The sequence below is a fragment of the Chelonia mydas genome, chromosome 1, assembly GCF_015237465.2.
Source record: "Chelonia mydas isolate rCheMyd1 chromosome 1, rCheMyd1.pri.v2, whole genome shotgun sequence".
Lineage (NCBI taxonomy): Eukaryota > Metazoa > Chordata > Testudines > Cheloniidae > Chelonia > Chelonia mydas.
In genome coordinates this window covers 47106775-47121086 of record NC_057849.1, presented here as the reverse complement: position 1 = coordinate 47121086, position 14312 = coordinate 47106775, and the positions used below count along the sequence as shown (strand labels likewise).

Sequence of the window (14312 nt, the reverse complement as noted above, 5' to 3'; positions counted from 1 at the left end):
CTCCATGGGGGATTCCTGGGCCATCCCCCTGCACATAAACAGTCTTTTCCAGAGAACACCCTCTGCATAGCTGGAGTGGCCTCCGATACCCACTGCACCTACTTTTTTGTTCAGATTAAACATAAAAAATAATAACATGTAGCCCCTAGGGTTTGACTGGAAATGTGCACTCACCAGAGGTGCCTTCCCCGGCATCACGCTCCACCGCCAACTGGTTCTGTGAAGGGATGGGCTCCAGGGTTAAAAATAGTTCTTGGCTATCGGGGAGAATGGATCCTCTGCTTGCCTGCCTCACATTCTCCTACTCCTCCTGGTCAACAATGTCTCCCTTGTTGTTGCTTGCGGTCGCCTGTGGCTCCTGGGAGGTATCCACAGAGTATCCAGAACAACTGTTCACCTCCCTTGTCTTCTGGTATGCTTGGCGAAGTTCCTTTATTTTCACATGGCACTGCTGCCCTGTGTGATCTTGGCATAGATGTCAGCATTTCTTCTGCTGGATTGGAGCTCTGCCTGCACAGACTCCTCTCCCCACACAGCAATAAGATCCACCACCTCCTGTGTACTCCTTGCTGGAGTGCGTTTGCGGCCTTGAGTCTCCATGATCAGCTGTGCTGGCAAGCTCTTTATGTTGATCAAACAGGAAATGAAAATTCAAAAGTTCCCTGGGCTTTAACAGGGGAGCAGCTGTTTCCTGGCTGAGGTGCAGTGGAGCTGAAAGTGCTCTCCAGAGTGGTTACAGCGGAGCACTGTGGGACACCGCCTGGAGGCTAATTCATACAAATTACACAAGGCAGTGTCTACACTATTCCTATGTTGACTCATGGATGTCGAATCAAGCGCTATGCCTCTTGTGGAGGTGGAGTACAGAAGTTGACTTTACAGGCCACCTAGGTCAGTGGAAGGGACTTGGTAGTGTAGACACATACATTACTACATTGACTTAACACGGCTTATGTCAATCTAAGTTTGTAGTGTAGACCAGGCCTGATGTACCTCACTTCAGTCTCAGTGAAGACAATCTGTTCTGCCTCTGATTTTAGTGAAAGCATGTTCATGTTCTATATCAGTATTGCCAGCAGTGGTGGAGTGGTTATATGGGAAGCCCAAGGTTTCTAAGTCCACCTCTAGAAATAGTTAAATAAATATTTCTGAACTGGCATGCTCCATCTTATCCTTGCCTTATCCTTGCCTTTGCTGGTTAAATCCCAGTCCCAGTTAACTACCTAACACTGTGTACTCCTGGGGGAATTCTGCACCACTGCACAATGCAGAATTTTGCAGAAATTAATGTGCATGCAGAATTTCCTTTCCCCCACAGAAATGGGCTGCAGTGCTGCTAGCCACCACTAGGGGCTGCTGGACTCGGCAGAGCTCAGCTTGCACACAGAAGACACTGCTGGTGGGACAGGGAGGGAGCTAGAGGGTTCCTGGAAGCTGCAGGTCCCCGCATGCCCTGAGGGATGGAGAAGGCGGTGTGCAGGAAACTCTGTGCAAGCCTGGGACCAAGCATCAGTCTGTTTCTCCCTCTGGATCCCTGGGCTCTGGGAGTGGGATGGGTGTCTGGGCAAGGGGGTAGGCCAACAGCTGGGCTCTGGGGGGCTGGGGGGAGGATGCGGGTACCTGGGCTGGGGGAGGAGCGCTGTTGGGCTCTGGGGAGGAGAGGGTTTGGGTTTATTGGCTGGGGGGGGGGGGGGGGGCGCAAGTGGGCTCTGGGGGGAGGGGTTGTGGGTGTCTGGCCCCCCTGGAGCTGGGCTCTGGAGGGAAGAAGGGGGCAGAGAAAGAGGAACTGGGTTGTCATAGGGGTTTCTTTAACTCTCTACTGCCGGGAGAATTTTTGTGTGTGTCTGTATTGTTACAGTCATACTTACTGACAGGTATTTTGAAATAAATTACCAAAATAATTGAAATGGATGTGATTGTGTAGTGTTATTTTGAAAATTATATTTGAAGAATTTTAAAATATTATGTGCAGAATTTTTATTTTTTGGAGCAGAATGCCCCCAGGAGTACCCTAATGATGTGACTGCAGCTGAGGTAATGTGGTATGGGGCAGCAGAAAAGCTGACTGTGAAGCAATTATCTGAAGAGTGTCATGAAGTTTTGAAACTAAGGAAGGGAAAGAAACATTTGCACTATACCAGGAGGTAAATTTTCTAGAGCTGTAAGCTCAAAGTGTTTAGGTTATGTATGATCAATATTATACACGCTGTTCTGTTTTGTCAATGTGTGTGTGTGTGTGTGTGTGAGGAGAGAGGGGGGAGAGAGAGACAATAAATCAGTCGCTTAACATTTAAAATTCCTGCACTGAGTGGGAGAAAAAAATTATGTAGTGTCATAATGCCGCAAATGGTTAGCTACACAGATGCCTCTGATTGACTTTAAAGAGATCATAACATATTTTATAAGTAAAATCATGTTAAATGTTTAACATGAAAGATCTTTCCCCCATAAACAAGGAAAATATTACATTTGTAGAACAGTCCTTTGGAAGCTACTAAGCCAAGCAATTTGATGAGAATAAAAGCCCTAAGCTAATATGCATTAGAGAGAGCTGCTTTCTGGGGATTTCATTTGTAAAACAGCTCAACTCATTCTCCCTCTCTCTCTCTCTCCACAGCAAGTAGTCTCTGCCTTTCCCAGTGGAGTTATAAATAGAGCTCTACTCACCCTGCATGCCGTCATCAGACAGCTTTAAAAGCTTAAGCATTCATATGGTAGCAGTCTTTAAAAAGTGAGAGTTTTGTCTGTTTCCTACATTGGCATCTTATCAAACCATCCCTTGATATTGACTTGTAGGGGCATGTTATTAGTGTTGTAAGCAGGGAATTAAACCCACTAATAGGGCAGGAGTTGTTCAATATGCCTTCTTTAGATTGTGTTCATAGCTATTAGCTTGCAGTGTGGGCTCAGTCCTGCTCCCGCCCTTCACTTCACTGGGAGTTTTGCCATTGATGGATCAAGCACTAAATGAAGACAACATGACAAACCACTTTGATCTTTTTAGATTGCTTTATTAAAAACAAAAACAAAACAATCTCAGAGATAATGGAGTCTCATTTACACTAACGCCCCTTTGCATTCCTCTGGCAATTTGCCCTGCTCTGGCACTGTACAGAGGCTTTCAGGTAAATCAGATTCCGGTCCAATCTGCAGTCATGCACTACTAGGGGTTTGGGTCCCACTGAGTGCAATGAACATTGTATATAAGTGAGGATTGCAGGATTGAGCTCCGGGTTTTCATGGCAACTGAAGATGAATGAAATTCGGCCAAAACATTTTTTGGCTGGAAAATGACGATTCAGTGACACCAAAACATTTTGCAAATTGATGTCAATTTCCCCAATTTTTTTGTGTAAAAAAAAAAAGAAAAGAAAAAATTCCAAAAAAGTTGATGAGTTTTGTCTCAACAGTTCTGAAATGAAACAGGTTGATTTTTCTATTCAAAATGACTTTTCATTTAGAGATTGCCTTCAATTTTAATTTTAAAACATTTAAAATGTGCTTAAAATCAGAATGGAATGTTTTGTTCAACCTGAAATGGTTTTTTGGTTGTTTCATTTTTTAAAACCTTTTTAATCTGAAGATTTAATTGGAAGTTATTACCCTTCCTGGGGCACAGTGACTGTTCACAATAAATCATTTTAGTTGTAGGAAAAAGGTTAAAATCAAACCACAAAGCCCATAGAGCCTGAGATTTACAGCAGTCTAAAAGGGTTTGTAGGTTCATTTCGTAAACAGCTGAATTATATCTGTTTTTGGATATTATTCTGTAAAACACACTGAACAGCTAATGCTGCAAAGAATTAAGGAATGAGTAGCAGTGGGGAGATGGTGTTGGTTACAGTTTTTATATACACTTCAAAGTCACTTCCAAAAATGAGGACAAGATAATAGTTGAGGATCCCAGCAACAGACATAAAGAACAGGAATGATATGATGCGTTTTCCAAATATGTAACCAGGAGTGCTGGGGAGAAAAAGAGAGAGAAAAGTAATATACCAAGATTTATCACCTTCCTTGAAAAGTGCTCAACCTCTATAACTGTCATTCAAACCACTTTAAATAGACCTCAGAAGCTCAAATCCACGGGACAAATTCCACATTGACTTGCACCCTTTCAACCCCTTTAATTTCAGCAGAGATGCACAGGTATAAATCAAGTCAGGCCCCCAGTGCTGAATTCATGCTTCTTCATACTAATGAGTGCTCCATTTAAGAGACACGTTTTAGCCATTAAAGATGGTCATTTCTGATCATATTTAAAACCTAATTCAATAACCTTGTATTTTAATGGGATGTAAAATTTACGGGGGTCAATTTTGTACACCTGGATATTACTCACATTAACCCTAATAGGAGCTGTGTAGACATCAACGGGAGAATAGACCCCTATTCTTTCACTTTGCAAATGGAGAGAGATAATCTCACAGGCATATATTGAAATAGCACTGTGAGCAGAAGTCTTCCTCCCACCTGCTCTGCAAACACAGTCCACACTGTGTGTCAACTCCAAACTCCCCTGTTCCCAGAGTTTTGCTTTATTAACAAAGAAAAGAATAGTAAGATGATAGAAAAATCAGCTCCCTTACTCCACTCCAGCATCGTGGGGCTCTGCCCAGCCCAAGTGCTGCTCTGTGTAATTCTTCTATTCCAATATGTACTTGAGCATCTGTTTTTTTGGTTTTATTTACTTTAAGTATGTGAGATAATCCAGTAAACAAACCTCTTCTTTCTTTAAACTACTAGTGGGATCAGACTGTCAATGCAGGTATGTAAAACTAATGGGAGATAGCGATGGAAAAGTGGACCCTGTACTTCGTTTTATTTATTCCTTTAGTTGTAAACTCTGGGCACTTATACACAATTGATCAAAAATGCAATAACCTACTGCTACCGATCCAGACTGGCTCCAGAATAGATGGACATGACCTGAAGGTTAACAAATCCAGGCTATTTTAGCACCAGGGCAGGGGTATGTGTTGCAGAGTCAAGAACCCCACATGGAAAATGTTTTGAAACAGCCCTCTCAAACCAGGGGCCCATTAGCTCTAGCACCTCTACCAAGTGCAACACAGGGAGAGAGAGGCGGCATCTCAGTTAGGCAGGTTCCAGGCCATTTAGGATTTCATCGATCAAAACACCACCTTAATCTCCAGGCCTGATTACAGAGCTCTAGGGTGCTCCTAACATGAAACACTGCTTAAGAAGCAGGCAAACATATTCTACTCCATCTTAAGTCATTCAAAATAGGCTTATCCCTGATCTTGTCTGGGTTGAGCTTCAGCCATTTTGCCCTCATCCAAGCTCAGTCTCAACCAGACACTGGGTAAGACATTCAAACACACCAGGTGGGGTAATCTTCACCACAAAGCTAACTCAAGTGATAGCTCGAGCGTTGCCTCTAACTACTTCCATCCACACGCACAAACCCTTAATTTGAGCACAGCGGTGTTTTTAACTTGAGTTGGCTGGCCTGCCAGGGAGTACAGTATAAAGCTGGAGTTAGCACAACTCATCTGCTGCTAACACAACCACTCTGCAGTGTGGATGCGGGCCGCTTGAGTGCTGCTCGTCCTCCAATGCCTTCTCACAAGTACCCCTGTGTGCCCAGAAAGGACAGACAAGTTCAGACAAGAATTCATAGAGTGTTTCATCTTTCTACAGCGCTAAGAACCATGGGATGGGCCCCCAGAAGTCTTAGTGTCATAAATGAGCGAATGTAGTGCTCGTGTGGACACAGCAACTCCAGTGTTATTTCACAGTGTGGCCGCTATCACTTGAGCTAGACTAACTGGAGAGGAATAACTCAACTGTAGATAACTCAAGTTAACTCTGGAGTGAAAATGTACCCACATACATATTGAACAAGAACGGTGTCAAGATGCCCTACCCATGAAAATGTTTATCACCCAAAACACTTGTAAAAAGCTCCAGTGAATTCTTACCTTTGTGTCCTCTCTCCCAGATAGCCAACAAAGTACTTTTGTCTCACGAACAAGTACATCATTCCAGCAAAGGCAGCAGCAGCTGAAAGGAAGATAAAGCAACACATATTACAAACTACCATCCAAGTCTCCCATGTAGGCCTCATTATCCATAGAGGTCCATATTGCTGTTCATGCTGGATAGGAAAACTGGGGAAAGCCTGTATTCTGAGAAGCTGGACGAGCAATGGGACCCAGAAATTGAAGAAAATAAATTCTGTGGAGAATTGCATGATATTTCCCGCCATCTTTGCAGAAAATATTGTGGGCCAAATTCTGCCCTCAGTTATGCCCACTAAAGTCAATAGGAGTGCTCCTGCATGAGGACCAGTGCTGGGCCCACACGCAGGGCCATGCTCTGCTCGTCAATGAGCGCTGCACTGCACGTGCCCAAGAGCACAATCTGCCATATGTTCTGGTTTCCCCGGAAGCCCTGAATATGGGGCAGCAGGTCACTGCACTACCCCAGCAGCAGGCCAGGCACCGTATGGTCCGAAATTGAGTTTTCAGCACAAAAAGGGTTTTCTTTGTGTTTTAACACTGGCTTTTCCCAGGCCAGCAGGCCAAGCCCCTACCTGACCCCAGCCAAGAGACTTCTGTCACCCAGAAACAATGACTTACTCCCGGGTTCAGCAAGGCACTCAAGTGCGTGCTTGACTTTAAGCATATGAATACTCCTACGGAATTCAATGGGATTGCTACTCACATGCTTAAAGTTAGGCACATGAGAAAGCCCCTTGCTGAACTGGGCACTCAGAAATGAAGGCTAGTCTAGAAGGCAGCAATGAGCAATGCAGCTTTTGCAAACACCCCTTCATGCTGGGCACCATTTCCCTGCAGCAGTCTGACATCACTAATCTCCTCTGGCAGTGTCCTTCCAATCTGCCCCCAGTGGTGGATTATAGAAGATTGAATGGATTGGCTACTCTGGGCCCTGTGCTCTGAAAGGGGTCTCCCAAAATAACCATGCTTCCATTAGGAACCCTCACTGCCTTGTCCACCCCACAGCTAGGAACTGGGACCCCAGGTTCCTGACCAATCTGGGCCATGTTTCACCGTGAGACATCCCTGTCTGTAACGTAACTCACAGGAGAGTGAACAGCTAATACGTTAACAACTTGAGGCTGCAGGCCTTTCCTCTCTGCAATCTCTGCAAAACCTCAGTCTGTCCCTTGCTGAAGTGTGGGGAGGAGGGGTCAGGTCACGAGCCTTTTGAAGTGACAATATTAAACTGAGCCTCAGAAGACACACAAATTATATATGTTTATATATATATATAGAGAGAGAGAGCTGAAGTACATGTTACCTTGGCTACAAAGCAGCCCAGCACACCAAAGCACAACAAGAAACGTTGGGTATGCATCTCTGCAGTTTTGGCTAGGAAGGAATTAAAAAGGGGGAGTTAAAAACATACTGAGAACAGGAAAAATATCCTTCTGCCTCAGAAACACAGCTACCAGCTTACATATGAAGCATCTGGAGATTTACCTCCCTGTTACATCGGGACAACGAGGGGTGGCATCCATCCACCACGTTAGAAATAGACAGCAGTGCAAAATGGATGGCGTGTGTGAAATCCATCTCCTGAACTGCCATGGTTAATCATGTCTCATATATTCAATGCCTGATGCACTGTATCAGCTTGGGCAACTCTTGTAGTCCCGGTCCATATTAATCAAATTACTGACACTCAAAACTCAATAATAAGGCAAAAGAGAGAACGGGAATCACAGCAAAGACGAGGCTCTTGTGAAATCTGCCTGTGGTTTTTTCTATAGCTTAGTAAAAAGGAATTATTTATGCCACTTTGTTCATAAGGGAATGTCACTGTAGAGGAAAATATTCCTTTCTAGGTTCTGGGATACACACCCACGTGGGGTGTATATTTATGCATTGTAAAGTACAGAGCACATTGCCAGTGCTTAACAAATAATAAATAATTATTTAATTTTCTTTTCTTTCTTGGGTGGTAGTGAAATTCCCCTTTTCAAAAACGATCACAAGTGACCGCAAGAACAAAGCAGGCTCACCTAGTGGCTAGATCACGGGTCAGGGACTCGAGAGACCAGAATTCTATTCCCCACTCTGCTACTGACCTCCTGTTGGTCAGTTCACCTCTATCTGGACTGTTTAGCCTGTAGACTCTTTGTGGCAGGGACTCTTTCTCACTATGTGCTTGTGCAATACCTACTACAATAGATTCCTGATCTTGGTTGGCGCCCTGAAGCACAATTATAAAATAAATAATAATGATAATAAAGGACAAGGGCCTGATCCGACATCAGTGAGGCCTTTCCATTGACTTTCAGTGGACTTTGAATCAGGCCACAAGCGAAGGCAAATATTAAACTCAACAGCAAAGGTCTTGCTCTCTTCCCTGCCCCTCCTATGTGGTTTGCATACTCACTTGGCAGTGAAGACACGGTCAAAGGCAGAAGATCCAACCCGCTGGAAACTCTTGCCGTTATAGTTCTTGCTTTCATGCTCCACTTTGGTTGCAAAAAAGGCTGTTAAAGAAAGGCAGGGTTTGGTTTGAGGGTTAAACTGGACACGTTGTGCATGCTCAGTATAACGGGCTGCGTTCTTCACTCGACAGCCCTGTATCCCTCTTGGCACCACAAGGTTGTGCTGGTGTAAACGGGAGCAGAATTCGGGCCAACACATTCTCATCTAGGTTTAACCAAGTGCTTTAGTTCATAAATGTGACATGGAGTCCCTTCTGAAGTGCCTACATGTTTTTCTGGAGGGCCTCACTTCTGAGCCCGGTGCTCACAAAGGAAAAAGTTTATTTGCTATTTTGTGTCCACATCACACAGCTTCATATCCAAACTGGAGGAACATGCATCAAACCCTTCCCTGAGTTACCTTTCACATTCCTGACATGTTCTGTAAAGCCCAACTCTCACCTCTCATTGGAAGAGACATCAGATTTTACCGAGATCTGAGAATCCGTCCCCTCCCCGGCAATATGGAGGGTTTTTTGCCCTTTATCTCATTGGCTTCCATATGGGATTACTAGTCACTGCACTGTCTCAAGGCTGGATTAACAACACAGCTGATTTGAGCTGGTTTCGCTAAGGCAGGCACCTGCAGAGGAAATGGCCATAACTGATGGAGCGAAGATCAAAGCTTAGCTATATCACAGTGACCAATGTGTGGTAGATTCTCATTTCCATTCATTTGGGTGGAAACAGGGGTCTGGGTAGCAGCTATACTCAGCTTTTACTTAGCCCTTAATCTGGGAAATTTCCACGTAAATAAGTGAAAGTTCCTCTCAGTAAGGGGTGAAGAAAAGCTGAGAAGGAACCTGAGGATTTGGCTCTTAGGTATCAGTAATCTGTGTTCTACAGCTATGGTACAGAGATCTCAAACACACATCCCTGAATGGTTTTGGGCTTTTGTTGGATCTCAAAGGACCTCTACCATGAACCCTTCCAAAAAAGTGGAACAGATTTTTCTTTTACACGTCCTCACTTGTCCCACCCTAAAAATTTTGCTAATTTATAAACGGACACAGATTTAAATTTACTACTAGACACTAGAGTCACATCTAGCTTTTTGCAATATCAGGTATCTACCTGCCTGAAAAGCCTGCTTTCCATGAGGATCAAAGATCCAACTGGTTTTTAAATGCTGACGCTTGTACATCCTGGGAGGCCATCCACTACCACACTTTGACATGAGTCATAAGAGAAATTCAGCAATGACAGATGGATGTAGTGTTATGCCAAAAAGGTGCTGGCTGGCCTGCCATCAGGGGCCTGGTATGGAATCACAGACTTCTTAAAATAAATGGGTGCGCTAAAGCACTTTCCTTTGTTCCCAACATTAGGTACATCTGAAACCCTGGAGCAGTGCACAACATCTGGACACAAAGGAGGGAGCTAGGTCCATGTGGCCAAGGGGAGGGTATGGTGCTAATGGGGGTTCCCAGGCCAGAATGAAGTGATGCTGGCTGGAAAGGTGAAACACTTGGCCCAGACATTGTCTCCACTGAAGGCATGCAGCTCCTATTCATGAAAGTGGTGTGAAGCCTCTGGGTCCTGGCCAACTCCTCGCTAAGCGTGGACGACCAGGTAGCATCAGTTGCCAAGAATACTTTCTTTCATCTCCAGCTTGCTGGGAAACTTCACCCCTTCCTCATGAACCAGGCCACAATGATCTGTGCATTTGTCATCTCCAGGCTGGATTTCTGTAACTCACTGTACATGAAGTTGAATATGAAGACAATTTATAGGCTCCAGCTGGTGCCGAATGTGGCTGCCCCCCTACATGGCACAGGCCACTGTGAGAACTTCAGGCCTGTGCCCACATTTGTCCACTGGTGCCCAGTTAGCTTCCAATGACAGTTTAAGGCTGTGGTCCCAATTTTCCAAGCAATTAATGGATCAAACCCCAGACACATCAAAGAATTAATTTCAGTCTTGAACCTCTGTGACTGATGCATCCTTCTGGGACACGGCAGATCTCAAAGCCCAGGATGAAGCATGGGAGAGCTGGGGACAAAGCTCTCTCTGTTGAGGGGATTCATCTATGAAACACTTACAGAGGAGATCAGATGAATCCAGAGTCTGATCATCTTTAGGAAATACTGCAAAACCTCTCTCTTTGAGACAGCCTGTCCACCACAAGTGACATTCACAATACAAACACCCTTAACAACCCATTGAACCCCCTCCCTCTCCTTCCCAAAAAGTCCCAGCCCAGCCTACCCCAATTAAAATTCTGACCCTGTAAAGGCAGAAATGCCATAGAGTCTCCATTGAAGTCCACTTGGGACTTCATTATTGCTATCTATTTTACATGGAAGGTATTCAGGTGCTGTGGTGATGAGTGGCAATAGAAAACTCTAAGATAGACACAGTTGCCATATGACCTTGTTAAGAAGCAGAGGCAGAGAGACTGCCTCTGCTTGGGCACAGTGCTGGCTGGAGTAGCTGGCTTGGGATTTCTGGAACAGCTTGTGTAATGTATGTTTCTACTGCTGGTCAGGGAAACAGGACTTTTCTATGTATATTTCTGTGTGAAACTGATTTATCATCCAAATGGAACCACGCAAACATGCCTAAGAACTTTGCTGGACTGGAACATTAACATAACTTCTCCCATGGGTGTTGCTTGTTTTTTTTATCTCATATTCCTATTATCTATTTTTACTACATTTATCATCACTTTCGTTTTAAGGCTATCAATCCAGGTTCAAAAAACCCCATAGATAAAAGACTTTGGGGGAGGAGGAAGATGTGCAAGTCTGCCCTTACACAGCCCTTGATTGGTGGCAGAGAGCTGCAACAGAACACAGAGACGGAACCATTGGGAGTTACACACAGGGGTCAAGTACAGTGTGCTGCGTGCCCTGAGTGTGTGCTAATAATATCTGAACACGTTCCAAGGAATCCCATTTTCCTTTGTGTGACCTCGTAGGTAACTATGGGGTAGTGGTGGTTCTGGGTATGAAATGCAAATTCAGCTCACTTTATCACTTTTATGATTATGCATTTATTTTTACACACACACAGGGGTTACACACCTTGGTTCCTGCTCCGTCTCCTTTGTGACACTTTGTGAAGCAAAGAGGATACAGGGGAAGACTCACCGGTAGAGATCTACTGCACATCCCCTCACCACTTGTCATATGGCTGTGCCGGGGTGTGCCAAGGTGTGACCATAGCATCCTTCACACAATTCTAATTTGCACCAGGAGCCAAATTAAACCCTGCTGCCCCCAGGAGCAGGGGAGGGGAAAGATGGCTTTCCAACCACATTTCCCCCTCCCGCCCCGTAACTTGTCTTACCCTAGATCCGGTGCCAAGCATAGTTCTTGCCAGACCCAAGGATTTGGATCAATAATTTGATGGTCAGATTTCAATGCTATATAAAATGTGCATGGAGTGGAACAAGAACAGACAAGTTTCCTGGATGGATTAAGTAAAGGAATTGTATTGGAAATATAGGTCATTTGACTCTGGCTCCCCAAACTCCTCTGGTAAAATAACTGGAAACATAGCTGGGCACATCTATTAATGGATGTGCCAAATTCGGCCATGAAATGTGAATGCACAACCACACTTAATGATGGTAATTTACTTGCCAGTGCTGTACAAAACAGAGCAAGGCCCCGTCCCTGCTCCAAGATCATCATCTGAGAGCCTGTTCCTGCAAACGCTTAGTGCCTTCCTCTGAAGGCAGTATTTGGGTCTAACCCACAAACACTTTGCTTTTGTGAGAGATAAGAGCTCCCTGTAGGGCTGCTCAGCTGCATTTTCCTCCGACTGTTCCACCCCCTGCTTTTGCTGCACCTGCCCCCGCAGCCCAAGAATGAGCTACCCCGACATGAATCCAGTTCCTAAAGCTGCACGCGGTGCCTGATCCAAAGTCTATTGAGCACCAGGGTTGTCTTCCTACTGACGTCAGAGGGCTTTGGATCAGGCCCATAATGAGGAGTCCAGGTATCCACGTCTCAGGTTGCCACCTCACAATTCTCCCTGAACGTGGGGCAACATAAATGAAATCGTTATTGTAAAAAGTCACGCATCTGTGTGTATCCTGGGTCAAGTTTTAGGGGATCGAATAGATATAAGACATGAGTGCTAAGTAAAAAGTTTGCAGAAGAAAAACATTTAGTTTGCCTAAGGAACCTTAAAAAAAAACTGAGCTAAAGAGATAGAATAAGATAAGCTCTGAAATATCAGATTCCTCTGATGAAGGACATTTAGAACATTCTCAGCCATGAAAAGCTTAAAACTAGCAAACTGAAAGACTGAAGAATGAGTTTCAGGAAAGTAGGATAACTAGTTAACCTGAAAAAGTAACCAGGCTAGAACTTTTGCTAGTATAATTCAGTTCAGTACCATTGATCATACTCATTTACACCCACTGAGGATCTGATCCATGTTTCATGTCAGTCGCTCAATTGCACAACCTCTTCCACATCCAAAACCAGGTCCCTGCTCTTGGACATATTTACAGAGGTGCAGATAGTGGCTGCTAATACTGATATATATTTAATAAACTTACTATAGTAAACCAAAGATCGGTATCATGTCACTGCTAATATAGCCAGCCACTAGTACAAAAAACAGTCTGCTAAAAAGGGAAGCTCTGAAACCAAGCTTGCTCATATATACACACTCATATATACCCACAGAGCCATATACAACAGGAGAAAAAAATGTATTAAAAATAGGTCAATTTACATTTCATATTCAATGCATAATAGATACTAGGAATTCTCTATCCTTTTTCTCAGCTTCCTCTTTCCCCTAAAATAAATGGTTATCTTTTCTTACCGTTTTGGAGAACACTGATAAGGCTGACTATTGCTAGGAGGACAATGCTCCCCAGCACTTCATGGTCCATTTTGGCAGCAGGCTTGTCAGAGTGGACTCCGTAGCCTCTTCAGCAGCACAGCCCCAGAAAGCACAAGAAGAGGAAGTGACGGTCTATCTTATCTTGCATCATGAAATCTTTCTGATGGCTTCACAGCTCGACACCACAGCCCCTCTTATTTAGAAGTATATCAGGGCAGCATGGCTGCCGACCATATTTCACTAGCTCTTTGGCTGCCTTTTCCTCCATGTGTGGATTAAATTTATCTACAGATATTGCCCATAGCAACCTAAGGCAATTTGTCCACTGATCCATGAGGATAAATACTGTAGAGAGACATCTCCTCCTTCGAAAAGCAGGGTAGCCAGGATACCTAAGGTCATCTGTTTGATTAGCTGTGACAATTCTAGGAAATCCAGTCGAAAGCAAATGGAGCTCTAGGCTGCAAGAAAGCAGCCGCAGTTGCCATGTCAGTGTCTTCAGGTGTCCCAGTACTATAAGAGATATTAGGAGAAAAAGTGTATTATTGAACAGTCAGACCCAGTCATTACTTCATTTTCCCATATACCCACCTCACCAGCCTTGAATACAAATCCAGCAGTGGTGTTATGAATCTCTCACTACTGCAGGGACCTTCATGGGAATAACATATAGACCTCAGAGTCATAAACCAAGAGCAAGTTGGATTTTTTCCATCCACATGCCCAACCAGAAAGGAGAAAGGTGTGGCAAGCACAGGTGTGAGAAATGAACTACAGTTGTTCTCAGAAAGAGAGAGATTCTTGGCAGCTAAAGTGTCAGAAGAAACAATCTGAACAATGGACACTTAAGCAATTATGCAATAGAGTCAGATATTCTGTGTCACTGTATAAAGCAGGGGTGGGCAAACTTTTTGGCCTGAGGGCCACATCTGGGTGGGGAAATTGCATGCAGGGCCATAAATGTGGGGCTGGAACAGGAGGTTGTGGTATGGGGTGCGGGGTGTGGGAGGGGGTGCGG

General features: G+C 44.4%; 1 protein-coding gene across 1 annotated transcript; it reads right to left on the bottom strand.

Annotated features, from left to right (window-relative positions):
- Positions 1-2990: 2990 nt before the first annotated feature.
- LOC102934713 (arachidonate 5-lipoxygenase activating protein) lies at positions 2991-13807 on the bottom strand. The gene is made up of 5 exons (XM_007064776.3): positions 13274-13807; positions 8392-8491; positions 7291-7361; positions 5946-6027; positions 2991-3966 (listed from the first exon to the last, which is right to left on the bottom strand). The coding sequence occupies exons 1-5, from the start codon at positions 13341-13343 to the stop codon at positions 3804-3806; spliced, it is 486 nt and encodes a 161-aa protein (XP_007064838.1). The 5' UTR covers positions 13344-13807; the 3' UTR covers positions 2991-3803.
- Positions 13808-14312: the final 505 nt, after the last annotated feature.

What these genes read in the sequence shown, in the direction of transcription:
- LOC102934713 (XM_007064776.3), bottom strand. Translation starts at nt 13,343, where the DNA reads ATGGACCATGAAGTGCTGGGGAGCATTGTCCTCCTAGCAATAGTCAGC. An exon ending in TATCAGTGTTCTCCAAAACG is followed by an intron (nt 8,492 to 13,273) that starts GTAAGAAAAGAT and finishes TTTCTTTAACAG; the next exon opens with CCTTTTTTGCAACCAAAGTG. An exon ending in CTGGGAGAGAGGACACAAAG is followed by an intron (nt 3,967 to 5,945) that starts GTAAGAATTCAC and finishes TTTTCTCCCCAG; the next exon opens with CACTCCTGGTTACATATTTG.